General features: G+C 44.4%; 3 protein-coding genes across 4 annotated transcripts in view; 2 read left to right on the top strand and 1 right to left on the bottom strand.

Moving 5' to 3' along the window:
• Window positions 1-3,560, top strand: part of LOC139411125 (NADH:ubiquinone oxidoreductase complex assembly factor 2) — a 38,877-nt gene extending 35,317 nt beyond the window's left edge. The window contains exons 3-4 of the mRNA XM_071156996.1: window positions 51-91; window positions 1,909-3,560. Of these exons, the coding sequence (XP_071013097.1) occupies window positions 51-91; window positions 1,909-2,151 (284 nt within the window). The 3' untranslated portion in view covers window positions 2,152-3,560. The remainder of the gene's footprint in view (window positions 1-50; window positions 92-1,908) is intronic.
• Window positions 3,561-3,624: 64 nt separating this feature from the next.
• LOC139411126 (small integral membrane protein 15) lies at window positions 3,625-7,650 on the bottom strand. 2 transcript variants are annotated; one of them, XM_071156998.1, is made up of 2 exons: window positions 7,570-7,650; window positions 3,625-4,695 (listed from the first exon to the last, which is right to left on the bottom strand). In XM_071156998.1, the coding sequence occupies exon 2, from the start codon at window positions 4,668-4,670 to the stop codon at window positions 4,446-4,448; it is 225 nt and encodes a 74-aa protein (XP_071013099.1). In that variant the 5' UTR covers window positions 4,671-4,695; window positions 7,570-7,650; the 3' UTR covers window positions 3,625-4,445. The 2 variants fall into 2 exon arrangements, with proteins under 2 accessions (XP_071013099.1, XP_071013098.1); XM_071156997.1 differs by having other exon boundaries at window positions 7,575-7,650.
• A 3,744-nt stretch (window positions 7,651-11,394) lies between these two features.
• Window positions 11,395-15,561, top strand: part of LOC139411124 (zinc finger SWIM domain-containing protein 6-like) — a 48,594-nt gene continuing 44,427 nt past the window's right edge. Inside the window, exon 1 of the mRNA XM_071156994.1 lies at window positions 11,395-11,984. Within this exon, the coding sequence (XP_071013095.1) occupies window positions 11,558-11,984 (427 nt within the window). The 5' untranslated portion in view covers window positions 11,395-11,557. The remainder of the gene's footprint in view (window positions 11,985-15,561) is intronic.

Here is a 15,561-nt window from a genome sequence, read left to right as displayed (position 1 = left end):
TGGTATGTGTGCAGTGTGGGTGCTCTAACTCTGTCTGTTCTCTCATCCAGCTTGGATCCGAGGCAGACGGAAGCAGCCCCCCTCCATTGAGGTGCGTATCCCTGCTGTGTTTTTGGGGAACGCTGTGGGGCGGGGTAACCGGGGGGGGGAGGAAGACGCTCAAGAGAAACACTTTGATTTGCTTTCTCTCAGTTTCCAACAGAGCCAAGGAACTTTGGGGGACAGGTGTTAAAAATAAACTGGAGCTGGCGTGTGAAGGTGCTAGTGAGTGGAGACAGTCACAGCAATATGCCTGACATTTCCACGTCAATCTGACGTCTTCCTCCGAGGAAGCGTCAGTCATCTTTTCGCATCCTGTACAAAGGATTAAAGTGAGAATAAAAAAATAAATCTCTGCCTCTTTTTTTTGTCGGGGGCTCCAACTCCTTTTTACCTCTAATTAGCCCTTTTGGAAATGTTTCTTGGTAAGCCATTCTCGTGATTTTTATCATTGTTGAGCACTCCTTTCCTTTTGTTTGCTGAAGCGCGAAGGCCAACCTGAACTCGGACATCTTAATGTTTCCTTGTTCATAGAGGACGATTGACTTGAAATTATACACTGAGTGTACGAACATGCTCTTTCCGTGACATGGACTGACCAGGGTGAAGCTATGATCCTTTATTGATGTCACTTGTTAATCCACTTCAATCAGTGTAGATGATTATTTTATTTTTTTGCCTCGAGACAATTGAGAAATGGATTGTGTGTGTGTGTGTATGCCATTCAGCGGGTGAATGGCCAACACAAAAGACTTAAGTGCCTTTGAACGGGGTATGGTAGTAGGTGCCAAGCGCACCGGTTTTTGTCAAGAACTGCAACGCTGCTAGGTTTTTCCATGCTCAACCGTTTCCTGTGTGTATCCGGCCAACTTGACACAACTATGGGAAGCGTTAGAGTCAACATGGGCCAGCATCTCTGTGGAACGCTTTCGACACCTTGTAGAGTCCTTGCCCTGACGAATTGAGGCTGTTCTGAGGGCAAAAGGGGGTGCAACTCAATATTAGGAAAGTTCCACAGGAGGTTGGTGGCACCTTAATTGGGGAGGACGGGCTTGTGGGAATGGTTGGAGTGGAATGATATCAATTACATCAAACACGTGGTTTCCAGGTGTCTTGATGCCATTTCATTTGCGCCCTTCTGGCCATTATTATGAGCTGTTCTCCCCTCCGCAGCCTGCACTGGAGGGTTCATAATGTTTGTACACTAGTCTCAATAAGTCATTCAGTTTTTGCTTTGTTGGTATACAAGGTTCATCTAATCGACTATAATAATTATTATTATTATTTGTCCATTGAAATGGAGGCTATGGGAAAGCCTTTAGAAAGCAAATACCCAGGCACCCTCTTCTGTATATTCCATGCCAATGGCCAATGTCATCCCACCTCGGTGTTGCCAGAACATTCTATTCCAATTTTCTGCTTACTGTCAGCCCATTCGCAGTCGTCCACAGCTGGACAGTGGTGTAGCCAAAACCACTCCCCCGGCACTTTGTCCCCTTCTTAACGTTTCCTCTCGTTCCTGTCCAAGTCAACAGAAATGGATTGGATTAAATCCTGTCATTAACAAGCTGGAGAAGCAGCTCAATATGCTCCCCCTGCTCCCCAAAGCAGGGCTGTATTGCCCTGGTCTCCCTTCGCCGTTCCCAGCCCACTAGTTCTGCTGCCAACACACAACATCAACACATCCAGGCTTCCCTCGCTCTCTGACTCTGCCAAGGCAAGACTAACACCACAGACTGGACACTAGTTTATGGATGACTTGAGAGGACTTCACTGTCACCAGTAGCTATCCCTTCAAAGGACTGAGTCTCTGTTGAAAAGCCTTGGTTAATATTGTGTGTGTGTGTGTATGTTCCCTACTCCCCACAGGAGCTGGTGAAAAACCAGCACTACAGGGAGCACATCAAAGGAAAGGCGAGGGAGGTGGATGAGAGAGAGCTGGCTCTGCAGGCTAAGGAGTACGAGGAGGGCCTGGTGGCTCGGCCTGCTCAGACCATAGCCAAGGGCCACGCCGCCGCCACTAGCTTCGGCCAGCCAGAGACCAGTGAGGAGCCTGTCAGTACAGCCAACACATTCCAGCCTGGTTCCTGGATACCCGCAGCCAAGAAATAGCCACACACACACGCTCACTGGGTCATGATACTAGTACTGCGATACTGGATTTTCCATGGTAAAAAAATAAAAACATGAAGCAAACTGAACTCCTGCAGTTGTGTGATTATAGCTTGGAAAATAAACAATTACTCTGGGTAACAACAGAAGGCTGTGTGTTTACAAGATGAGAACTGTTTTTCTGCTTCATGTTTTGTTCCCTTGCCATGGTACTTCTGAGTATCGCGATACTGGTACCTAACACACAATGACACGATGCTACACACAAGAAATACACACAGGCTATATGCAGTGCTATTCATAGTTTGCCCACACACACACACACACACACACACACAACTAAGACATAGACACACACATGCATACTGTGCATATGCACTCTCTTCATACCTACATCCAAAAAACTAGACATCTGTAAACAAGTATAGGCCCTCCCTATGTGAGTATTCACAGGCTTCCTTCCATCATTACCACCATGGATCGGCGACCTGAAAAGACTGAACAATTTAAATCGGCAAGATCGAGATAGGATGCGGGGAAGGAAGCATGATCTGGGCAGCTTCAATGACCTTTTCTCATTTGCGCATAAATTCATCCTCCACTCTCTCTTCTGTCCTCTCCTCTGTGACCCAGAAACCGAAGTGGTTGAGGAGATGCCAATTCGTTAGCAGGTGAACAAAAGTGTCTTCCCCTCCTCGATAGCCACCTTTCATCAGGGAAAGTCATGTCTATCCTACCAGAGATCTTTGCGGAAGAGTTTTGAAATCTTAAACCCCTTTTGAATCAGCTTTTGTTTGTCGAAGGAGAAAAGCATGCACACATTAAAAACAATATGCTACTTATTGTTTTATCTATAAAATGTCTTGCACAACTAACTCATTTGTTTTTATCACTGGACTGGGTTGTATTCATTAGTGCACACCATAAAACGTTTGGCAACGGAAACCGGTCACTATGCTCTTAAATGTGATGTAAGCAGTTTAATGAATATGACCCTGGTTATGATGTAAACTAATAATGGAAGCTCTGCTCTTCATATGCATTGAATCAAGGAGTACTGGACAGTGAATGGCATTCATGGGATGTGGAAGACAATTTTATCTGATCTCCCTGACCCTACTGTAAACTCTTTGTATATAAAGTTCAGTTGTAGGTAGTCAATATATCTTGTTTGATTTGTTGTGGATTATAAATTAAACTGCAAGGCTTGAGAGAACTGGGATGTGATGTAAGTACTGGAAAGTAGGTGGTCCTGTGTTTCTCAATTGGTAGATCATGATGTAGGGTTTGATTATCCACAGTTCGTGCACTCATGTTAAGGTAGCAAGGTATGTATGCACTAGTGTAAGTTGATTTTGATCAATTGTCTGCTAAATGGCATACATATTAAATATTTTTCTGCATGACAAGGTGTAATTTATTTAATGGCTTTGTATTTTATATATACACCCCCAACACATGACAATACAAACCTTTTAAACAATTCTTTATTTTTATTAAATGACGGAAAGAATATCGCACAGCTCACAAAATGGTTGCAGGTCTCAGGAGTAGATGTCCCTTTGCAAGAAGTGTGTGTGTTATATTGTCTAGATGTTAAAAACACTGAATAAAACCCATGTATGAAAATTGCCTGGCTCACTTCTTGGTCGAGTTCCTGCCAGACTACAGTACACTCCTGCCAGATGTCAAAACACTTGGATTGGTGTTTAACTATAAGCAAAACGTGTGATATAGCTATCCATCTATGCCGACTGAACAGTTGACATGGCATGCAACCATTGGTTGATGCACAGGTGTTGCACTGCATCTAGTTGGGCAGGAACTCAAACTTTTCGGTTAAGCATCATTCAGGGAGGGTTATGATTTGCAAGGAGAAAACAGCCATATTTTTTAAATTCAGAACTTCATTAAAAACAAGAAAATAATTCAGATATTTCATTAGTAACTTCAAATGGAGAACTTAGTTTTTTTTACAAGTTAATGAAATCATTGGAGTGAAGATGTTACAAATGGAATGCAAGGTACTGCAACACCACCAAGCTCAGACGGTAGATCTCCACATTGTGATGATAGTCCCATCGAATGAGCCTCCCCGGTCTGTACCGTTCCCTCAGCGCTGTAAGGCCTCCATGTAGGGCCTACATCCCTCCTACACTGGACAAGAGTAATAGGTTGGGGACCTGCGCTGGGCTGGGTTGAAGAGACGAGGGGTGGGGGTGTGGCAAGTAAAGAGAGCGTTGAGCATAGCTGTGTACTGTAGCTACTCTTCTCTCCTGATCCCGCTCTCCGGCTCAGTCTTTCTTGGTCCTCTTGGCTTTGGCGATGTTCTCCTGGCGTTTCTGCTTTTTTTTCTGCTCGCGGTCGCGCGCCTCAATCATTTTGGCCAGTTTCCACGACAACAGGGCGCTTGCGATGAAGAGGGGTGTGAGCGCCAGGATAACCGTCGTCAGAAAGCCGTACGGGTCCTTAGCCGCCCACTCCACCACGTACTCCGCCCACGCCCGCACGTCAATCATCCTGATCGCCAAAAGCAACTCCAATCTGAAATATAGGAATAACGAAAATGTAATTATTAACAAATTAGAAGCTTGGGGAGACAGGTTAAATTAAGATTTTTAAGCCTTGAGACATTTTTTTATTTGACCTTTATTTAACCAGGTAGGCTAGTTGAGAACAAGTTCTCATTTACAACTGCGACCTGGCCAAGATAAAGCAAAGCAGTGTGAACAGACAACACAGAGTTACACATGGAGTAAACAATTAACAAGTCAATAACACAGTAGAAAAAAAAGAGAGTCTATATACATTGTGTGCAAAAGGCTGGATTGTGTATGTGTGCCATTCAGAAGGTGAATTGGCAAGACAAAAGATTTAAGTGCCTTTGAATGGGATATAGTTGTAGGTGACAGGCGCACCGGTTATGTCAAGAACTGCAACACTGCTGGGTTTTTCCCTTGTTTATCAAGAATGGTCCACCACCCAAAGGACATCCAGCTAACTTGACACAACTGTGGGACGCATTGGAGTAAACATGGGCCAGCCTCCCTGTGGAACGCTTTCAACCTTGTAGAGTCCATGACCTGACAAATTGAGGCTAAACTGATTGGCAAAAGGGGGCTGCAACTCAATATTACGACGGTGTTCATTTTTTTGTATACTGAGTATATTTTCCAAAGGCACTATGCCAAAAGGTACCACTGTCCCACACACTGTTGTCCTGCTGAACATTTAACAGCTAACTAACATTTCTACTCACCAACAGGTGCTGCTACTCTAACATAGAAGTAGCCCAGTCTCCATCGATACAGCCACACACAGCTTCAGATTTCAAATCTAACCAATTCGCATTGGATATATTGTATGCGGGACTTCATACCTACCGGTATACAAGAGGAAAATCAAATGTGCACTACAGTCAAGCTGCCCCTGTAATTTTACAGTCTCAACCACAGACACTACATGACCAAAAGTATGTGGACATTTGCTCGTCAAACACCTCATTCCAAAATCATGGGCATTAATATGGAGTTGGTCCCCCCTTTGCTGCTATAACGGTCTCCACTCTTCTGGGAAGGCTTTCCACTAGATGCTGGAACATTCCTGCGGGAACTTGCTTCCATTCAACCGCAGGAGAATTAGTGAGGATGGGCACTGATGTTGGGGGATTAGGCTTAGTTTGCAGTCGGTGATCCAATTAATCCCAAAGGTGTTCGGTAGGGTTGAGGTCAGGGCTCTGTGCAGGCAAGTCAAGATCTTCCACACCGATCTAGACAAACCATTTCTGCATGGACCTCGCTTTGTGCACGGGAATTGTCATGCTGAAACAGGAAAGAGCCTTCCCCAAACTGTTGCCACAAAGTTGGAAGCACAGAATTGTCTATGTCATTGTAGCGTTAAGATTTCCCTTCACTGGAACTAGCCCGAACCGTGAAAAACAGCCCCAGACCATTATTCCTCCTCCACCAAACTTTACAGTTCCACGATGCAGTCGGGCAGGTAGTGTTCTCCTGGCATTCGCCAAACCCATATTTGTCGGTCAGACTGCCAGACTGAAGCACAATTCATCACTCCAGAGAACGCATTTCCACTGCACCAGAGTCCAATGGCGGCGAGCTTTACACAACTCCAGCCGAAGCTTGGCATCGCGCGTGGTGATCTTAGGCTTGTGTGCGGCTGCTCGGCCATGGAAACCCATTTCATGACGCTCCCAACTAACAATTATTGTGGTGACGTTGCTTCCAGAAGCAGTTTGGAACTCGGTAATGAGTGTTGAGATTTTTACGCACTTCAGCACTCGGCAGTCCCATTCTGTGAGCTTGTGTGGCCTAACACTTCGCGGTTGAGCCGTTATTGCTCCTAGATATTTCCACTTAACAATAACAACACTTACAGTTGACCGGGGTAACTCTAACAGGGTAGACATTTGACAAACTGACTTGTTGGAAAGGTGGCATGCTATGACGGTGCCACATTGAAAGTCACTGAGCTCTTCAGTAAGGTCATTCTACTGTCAATGTTTGTCTATATGGAGATTGCATGGCTGTGTGCTCGATTTTATACACCTGTCAGCAACGTGTGGCTGAAATGGTCGAATCCACTAATTTGAAGGGGTGTCCACATATACTTTTGTATATATATTGTGTTACTCCACTAGCTAATTTATGTCACAGTCCAGGTAGCTAGTAGCCAATTCAGACGCTAAATAGGGTTAGGGTTCCCACACGGCCATATTTCCATGTTACTGCGCATGTTTATGGAACACAGATGGATTACAGCATTGACTAACGTTACCTGTGCTGAATAGCGTCTCCGTACACCTGTGTGTAAACGGAAGGCACAGACGTGTTGTCACTGAAAAATACCGTCTGCAACTGTGTTAAACAATACGTGTATATCTTGCATTTGTGAACTTATTTTGATGTGATATGAAAGTAGATAGCTTTATGTTTCTAGAACCGTACCACAATTGAGAATCCATTCCGGTTAAGATTGTGTATTTGACTGTCAGAGCCAATTCGTCTCTTAACATAAAATAAGGTCCTAACGTTAGGCAATAGGTAGCCCAATAATGGATTAAATGCGCCTATTTAGCATATCAAACAGTCAACTATATACTCTAAAAGTTGGTGACGTGTAGTTAGCTAACGCTAGCTAGTATTCTTTACCATGACAATGATGTTTAAAGGGAGTTTTTAGTACTCGAGTAGCAAAAGACAGATTGCCTCTTACAACCAACATTAGCTAATTTAGCAAGCTACATAACACTGTTAGCTTCATTACGTTAGCTTCTGTAAACAATTAAGATAGCTCCTTTATTTACATTGTAAAACCACTTAATTGCCCCAGCAACTTTGATCTAGTTTAGCAGTAAGCACAGAGATAACAGTTCACATCGTATAATTAAGTTAAACATACTCAACTAAGAGAAGTTTTTATTTTTATCCCACGCTGATCTGGCACCAGGAAGTGGGTTCTCACAATTGGTTATGACGTGACACCCTAGCATATAGGGAACTGTAGTTTTATCGTGATAGAACATGTACTTTTTCAGGCACACTAGGGGTGCGTTTGTAAATTCAAGTTGAAGTGCCAGAGTGTACTTTGGGCGTTCGTAAAATCAGAGTGTTTCGCTGTTGGAACGTTCAGAGCGCTCTAGCCGAGGAGTAGGGTTGAGCTGAGCCTTCTAGCTTCACAAGCAGTTAAACACCCAGCTAACGTTGGCTAGCTTGCTAGCTAATTCCAGACTCACACGAGAAAACACCTCACTCTGACCATGTTCCTCGCCCTAGGCTGGTTTAATGTTATCCAGAGCGTTGGTGACTGTAACTGTTCTGATGGCAACAATTTAATAACGTTTTTTTTGCCGACGTTTACTGGCACCAGTCATATTCAACGGGTGTCGCCCATTTGTAAATTACACAGTTATTCTGCTTTACTGTACACTCAAACGAAAGCTCTGAAATCGGAGTAGATAGCCAAAGTGAATTTACGAACGCACCCGTAAACACCGTAATGGGCGTTCTCTGCATTCTAGCGGTGTGTTTGAACTGCGCATGTGCTAGGACCAGCCGAGCGAGATTCTCTTTTTAGTGTGAGTGAAGTGAGTTCGGGAAAATTGATTGGAACGTTTTTTTATAAGTAGTTTTCATATACAAGATTTATGTCCTAACTCAGATTCAAATATGCTTCCCAAAAATAACATGTTCGCTGTGGTAGAACATTTATTTTGACTGGCGATTTTCTGCATTTATCAGGTAGCCTGTTTTCAGATGTGTCCATGTAAACAGCATTATCAGGGAAATCGTTCTTCCTGCAAAGCATGTAAACGTTTTAATCGAACTCTTATTTAATCTGACTATCAACAATAATCGCATTATTGTGTGCATGTAGTGAGTCGAGAGCCATCCATAAAAAAACGGTAAATTCAAGAACATTCTTTGCCAGTGTGACAGGATATGATCTACCCATTTTGGACCATGTTTAACAAAGGACCCTAATACATTGTGAACAGGTAGACATGTATAAAATCACCCCTAGACCTTTTCAGGTGAGCGCTTTGTGGCTTCATTCTGAATGTCTTGTGCTGTGTCACAAGTGTGTTTCTTCGGAGGAAACCATTTTGGGACCATGCTGTTTTGACAATTGTTATGTTCAAAGTGCTCAAAGGGTAGGCCCATGTTACTTCATCTGCATCAATGTTTGTTTATTTGAGTTAAAACTGAAGAAGGCAGTGTTAAATGTCCTTTGATGGTCAAAATAAGCAACCAGTTTTCTGACCCTGAGTGACAAGAAAAACAAGAATAATTTGACAAAGGAGCTGCAGGCTGTTTGAACTTCCTGTGAGGAAGTATTGAAACCAAATCGGGTTTGGTCACATCTGCTCCATTCATATGGCACAGATCACTTTCAGAGCAGTTCAAAGGCCCCTGCACACAGGGGAAGGAGAGGGGTCAGACTGAAACACATGCAGGACATCCAGACAGGCAAATGCACATACCAAGCAGAGGGCTTGCAGTTGGGATTTTGTATGCTCATTTAAACTGGGCAAGGTTTTTCTTTCCTGTCCAGTGAATGAGTCCATGACTTTCCATCTGTTCTTGTTAAGGCAAATATGTTTTTTTTTTAAATCACAGCATTCAACAGACCATATAGGCTTACAGTATACTACAGTATATCAAATTATTATTTGCCTACTTGGAAGGTGCACCTTTCTGGACCTAAACTTAATTTCCATTACAAATGATGTAATGGGCTTGTAATAGGTTTACAGAATATGCCCTATTTTAAACAGTTTTGTTTATTCCATAATTTTGGTGCTTGTAATAGAGCTTTGCTGAAATGGTTGCTATGAACTGAATATACTGGATAAAAAAAGCTAGCAGATTGTAACGGGCTAATGTGATGCTCCATTAACCGTTACAAGTTAGTTATTGTTTGGCGTAGCACAGAATTTTCAACCAACTTTAACTTGGCAATACATCCTCAATTCCCAACTTGGAAGACAACCAATGTCTAAATATCAATGTCTAGTTGCACGGGGGTTTGTTTGAATCTAGAAAATGCTCTGCGGTTAAGTGTTTTTTTTGCTCCATGAATTAATCTAACAATGTGTACGCTGCCATCTTGTCTTTCAAATCTACTCTCATTGATCGAGACAGGTGAGTGTCATCATGACATGCTGCACTTTGGGGTGGACTCTCCATCAATGAGAGAAGATTTGAAATAGACAAGATGGTGGCAAACACATTGTTGGATTACTTAATGGATATTTTTAAATTTTCTTTTAATAATGGAGCATTTTTCTAAATAAAATGAACCCCCTGCAACTTGACATAGATGTTTAGAACACATTGGTTGCCTTCCAAGTCGGATATTGAGAAAGTATTGACAAATTAAAGTTGGTCAAAAATGTGCTGTGCTACGCCAAACAGTGCCTAATAACACCTATCAGCCAGCTGGAACAGATTAATGGTCTGTCTAGGTAATATTTTTAATAGCTATATATAAATATTTATCATTCCATTTCTACATAGTCTAGGCATATAGGCTAGTTATAAAGTAATGTAGGGAACAGCAGGACAGGGAAGTGAACTTGGGTCTCAGGTGTGAAAGGCAAATACCTTACACATCGTGCCAATAGCGTTAACTCAATTAGTAGGAATTGTAATACGGTCCATATAGGAGCTCCGGAGTGGCGCAACAGTGCATCTCAGTGCTAGAGGCGTCACTACAGACCCTGGTTCGAATCCAGGCTGTATCAGCATTGCTTGCTCTTCGGGGTTTTAGACTGGGTTTCTGTATAGCACTTTGTGACATCGGGGGATGTAAAAAGGGCTTTATGAATACATTTGATTGATTGATATTTCAACCGTGATTGGGAGTCCCATAGGGCGGTGCACCATTGGCCGTGTTAGGGTTTGGCTGGGGTAGGCCGTCATTGTAAATAAGAATTTGTTCTTAACTGAATATAAATATAGTGAGGATCGCTACATTGCCCACTCCAAACGGGAAAGCACATCCCCGTGCTTTGACTACTCAGCCCCCTTACATGTCCGGTGGCCACATCCCACTTCTGACACCAACGTAGTGAACGGTGGAGCAGAGAAGCGAACCCTGTTCACATCGCGCCAATAGGGTTAACCCTCTTGGTGGGAACTGTAACTTGGCTCATATAGCGAGGATCATATTCAAACCCTTTAATAAACATGGGCATTCATAAAAAGTGTTGAATTTAAGGCACTTTTTCGAGCATGCAAGTGGACTGTGTGTGTGTGTGTGTAAGCTTGATGAGGTCAAGAGAGAGGCTATTGATAATAGAATAAGACCTGTATTTATAAAATTACTAGAGAATTCACTCATCCATATCCTCAGGTTCCTTTCAAGCCCTCTCCCCTCGCCTACGGCTGAGAGCCCTCTGAATTTAGAAAACAACCCAGTCACTCGTGATGCTATTGAAACGAGAGAGCCTGCGGTTGGTTGAAGTCTTCAATTCGGACCCAGTTTAAAATTCGGTTTTATTTCAACTCTTGTTTAAGACCACACATGGATTAGACCCCGCCTTTAAACTCAAACGCAAACAAACTTCAAAGTCTCTTCGGCTGCAAAGGCCCCGCCCTCTCGCTCCGGAATGGCTTCACAAAGGATTTGCCGACGTTCGGGAATTCCGCCTTCAGTTCCTTTTTTAGCGCCACTCGTGCGCTGGAATCTGTCCAGGATCACACCCATCTCTGTTAATTTGACAACACAAAGGACTTCACTGAACCCGAAGACACCGCCTACTATTCCAAATAAGGGTCGTCTCTCCATGTACGGAAAACAATCGGCTGGAGAGCGTCTTTTTCTCTTCCTTATCCCGTTTATATGATCCGAGAGGAACTGCGCTACAAGTTACAGCGGTGCGATCATGGCGGAGCGAGTCCAGCAGCCCCCGGCCAAGCGGCCCTGCTGCCGGCCCGGCTACAACCCGGCATGCAGGCAGGGGCAGCGGGCTGGAGGAGTACTTTGTGGCGGTCCGGGGTCCGCTCCAGGGGGATTGGGAAAAACACACAACCCCGAATCGCTGCTCGACATCGCGGCTCGGAGAGTCGCAGAGAAGTGGCCATTCCAAAGGGTGGAAGAACGGTTCGAACGGATTCCAGAACCCGTCCAAAGAAGGATCGTGTACTGGTCGTTTCCGAGGAGCGAAAAGGAGATCTGCATGTATTCTTCGTTCAACGCAGGGGGAGATGAGAGTGGAACTAGCGGGGAAAACAATGACGAGACCCAGCTGCCTTTCCTACGGGGTGTCACTCTGCTGGAGGGCGGTTGGGTGGACAACGTACTGCAAGTCGGTGAGTAGCTTTCGCTAGGCTACTGGGAAATATGATGCTGGCCGGGGAGTAGCTAACACAGTTCCAAGATAACCCACATTGATTGGAATTTCAAGGGAACCCTGTTTAGTCAAAAGGCTAGTGTTATTTAAATTCTCACAGACTAAGTCATTTGCCATTTTCTACCCACACTCATCCCATGCGATTCTATATTTTCCAGTAAGGGGGTAGGGTAACCTACAGAAAACAACCCAGCTACCCTACCCCCTTGTTTTTGCCCAGTGCGCATATAAAATTGCTCTGAGCCATTCCCAATTGAAAGCTTAGCACTTTGTTCCTATTTTCGTGATCGTTTGTGTCTTTTCAGCTTGCTGTCCCCCTCCAATGGGTAACCAGACAAAAGCCCCCCTTTTCACCACTGGCTAAATAGAAGATATTTAGAAAGGTTGGGAGGGACGGGGATTTAAAGCCACAGCCCTTCTATTTTGTTTGCTAAACACCATGTAAGCTTTTGCTCTGCTACGTTTTCAGCATTCGTGAGAGAATATTTTTTTTCAAACACGAGAAAGGCTATGATATGGTACGCGTTAATGTATGCCAACAACGCACAATCATGCGCCCTGTTCAATAATGCATTATTATTTGTGGGATATCCAAGTATAAATAAATACAGACATTTAGACTGCTATTGGCTCAACTGCTTCCCTTTGCCAGAGCCATAAGATTTCCCTGCATTCGTCAGTGCAATAAACTCAGCTGTCACTCTTTGCCTCCCCACCCTTGGAAACACTTCAGCATTTTAATCCCATTACCCTCCCCAGTTCATCTGAATTTATAATGCAATCTGCAAACATGATTTTATGCATGATCTTTCCTCAGCCTCCTCCCCTTGTTCTTTCTTTCCCTTCAGAAGGATCTGTGTTACTATTGTGAGCAGCCCCAAAGAGCATCACTCCACCAGCTCCTATCTGTTTACCAGATTCCTCAGCATTAGGGCTTGTTTATGTTCTGCTGTTTGGCTTCTCTGGGAGACATAGATTGTCAGTTCTTGCAAATGAGTGTTAGCTCGGATTTGGTGAGCTGTGTGTGTGTGAGTAGAATAGAATGAAAAAAGGGAGAGTGTGTGTGTGAGAGGAATAGAAAGAGGGGGAGTGTGTGTTGTCGGTCTCATTCTGCATGCTAACAGGAAGAGTGAGGATGACCGGTGAGCCCACAGCAGGAGTGCCTGTTGTGCTGATTGACATTTTCACCCCAGATTTTTTTTTTTTGCTGTGAAAATAAAGCCAAGGCAAGAATATGATAAATAAATGATGCCATCTTCTCCAGGGGACAGGCTGTCACTGGAGGAACGGCTTAAAAGCAGGGTGACGTGGGGTGGAGCGGGCTGTCAACCGCATCACAAACCACAGCATGTAGGGACACATCAAACACAGGGGAATTTGTCCTTAAGTGTGTGTGTGTGTGTGTGTACTGTTGGGTGATGAGGATGAAAGACAGTACAGGAACAGAGAGAGAGAAGGCAGAGGTTATTGTGTGTATAGGGAAAAGCTAATATACTTGAATGAATCTGCGTCTGTACTTCCCTCTTCCCCTCTCCCTGGTGAACAGCTATAAAACTCTCCATATTTACTACCCTAAGGCCAACTAGCAGCCCCCCTGGTCTCCTGTGATTATTTATCTGTTTCTCAAAGACATTAATCACACATTATTTTATATACCCCCCCCCCCCCACATCGATGCTGGGTTTGAGGAATTGAACAGAGGGGGGTGCTGTAGAAGGAGGAGGGGTAGGAGAGATTGTGGAAAAAGATGAAAAGATGCAAAGATGGGGAGAGAGAGAGGCGGGGAAGGATAAACAGTAGATCCAGTATGTAGCATAATGAAATGCTCCCCCTCTCCCTGACATTCCCCACTCTGGGAACACTGATGCTCCAGAGGAATATTCTGCAACATTACATACATGGGCATTATACCGAGGTAATTTCTACAGGAATAACGTATGTAATTAGCGTAATAACAATGTACAGGCTAGAACATCGCCTAGTTAGGGCTATTGCTCTTTGTTAATACTGTTTCCCAAGAAAATACGAAAGCACTAACATAATTGGTAAGGATACTAGTTTCTCAACAGCCCCAGGATTCTAGGGTAGTGATGTATTCTATCATTGTGATGTGTACCTGTGGACTTATTACCAGTCACTGTGTGGTCTGCTTGGTCAATACCTACAGGCTTGACAATGCCAAACGAGCACGCTGAATTCACCTGAACAATTGAACTGAATTCCACACAATGTGCTCATTCTGATCAGTGCCATAGGGAACAACACATGGCACCTTGTGTGGACTATGGCTAGCTATTGTTCTGTGTCTGATTTGAGCTGAGAATGCAGTTTAGGGAGGGCCAACATAGCATGACAAAAGCATGTCGGGACGCTGCTTTTCCATTACTCTCATCCAGGTCATATTTTGCTCTGCCTGAAATATCACTGAGGGAAATATCACGCCTGCATGAGTGTCAATGTCATCCTTTCTTGGTCCGCTTATGATTTTGTGTGTGTGTGTGTGTGAGAGAGAGAGAGAAAAGGGTTAACCTCTTTACGTCCTGGTGAGTCTTGATTAGGGCTATGCACTGGCCCTTCCATTACCTGCTGGCATGTTAGCCAGAAAAAGGTGTTTTGTACTGCTTTATAACTGGGTACACATTATGAGCTATGGAGATGATTGTCATCATGTTGCAATTATCTTGGCATCAAGCTGTTTACTCCATGCTTTCTCTCTGTGTGTGTGTGTCCTAGTAAACCATGTCTTAAGCACTTATATGCCAATGATGAGTGTGCAAGCAGTACTGTCATCATTACATATTTCCTCCTATCTTTTAGGCCTTCATATCGCTCATATCGTCCCCAGGTGGTAAGGGCCCAAGCCAACAATGCATCCTCAAAACAGGGGCCCCACAGGGGTGTGTGCTTAGTCCCCTCCTGTACTCCCTGTTCACCCACGACTGTGTGGCCGCGCACGACTCCAACACCATTAAGTTTGCTGACAACATGGCGGTGGTAGGCCTGTTCACCGACAACGATGAGACCGCCTATAGGGAAGAGGTCAGTGTGACGCCAAGACGACAACCTTTTCCTCAACGTCAGAAAGACAAATGAGCTGATCGTGGCGTAGAGGAAACGGAGGGCCGAGCACGCCCCCATCCATATTGACAGGGCTGTAGTGAAGCGGATCAAGAGCTTCAAGTTCCTTGGTGTCCACATCGCTAAGGACCTATCATAGTTCAAACACAATTTTGAAGAAGGCACAAACATTTCCCCCCGCCCCCTGAAGGCTGAAAAGATTTGGCTTGGGCCCTCAAAAAGCTCTACAGCTGCACCATTGAGAGAATCTTGACTGGCTGCATCACCGCTTGGTATGGCAACTGCTTGGCATCCGACCGCAAAGGGGCTTAGTACGGCCCGGTACATCACTGGGGCCGAGCTCCCTGCCATCCAGGATCTTTATACCAGGCGGTGTCAGAGGAAGCCCCTAAAGATTGTCAAAGACTCCAGCCACTCCAGCTACCGCGTGGCAAGTCTGGACCCCCACCTGCCCCCTT

Source organism: Oncorhynchus clarkii, chromosome 6 (genome assembly GCF_045791955.1).
Source record: "Oncorhynchus clarkii lewisi isolate Uvic-CL-2024 chromosome 6, UVic_Ocla_1.0, whole genome shotgun sequence".
Lineage (NCBI taxonomy): Eukaryota > Metazoa > Chordata > Actinopteri > Salmoniformes > Salmonidae > Oncorhynchus > Oncorhynchus clarkii.
Note: the sequence above shows the minus strand (reverse complement) of the source record. Positions and strands in the feature narration are given on the sequence as shown.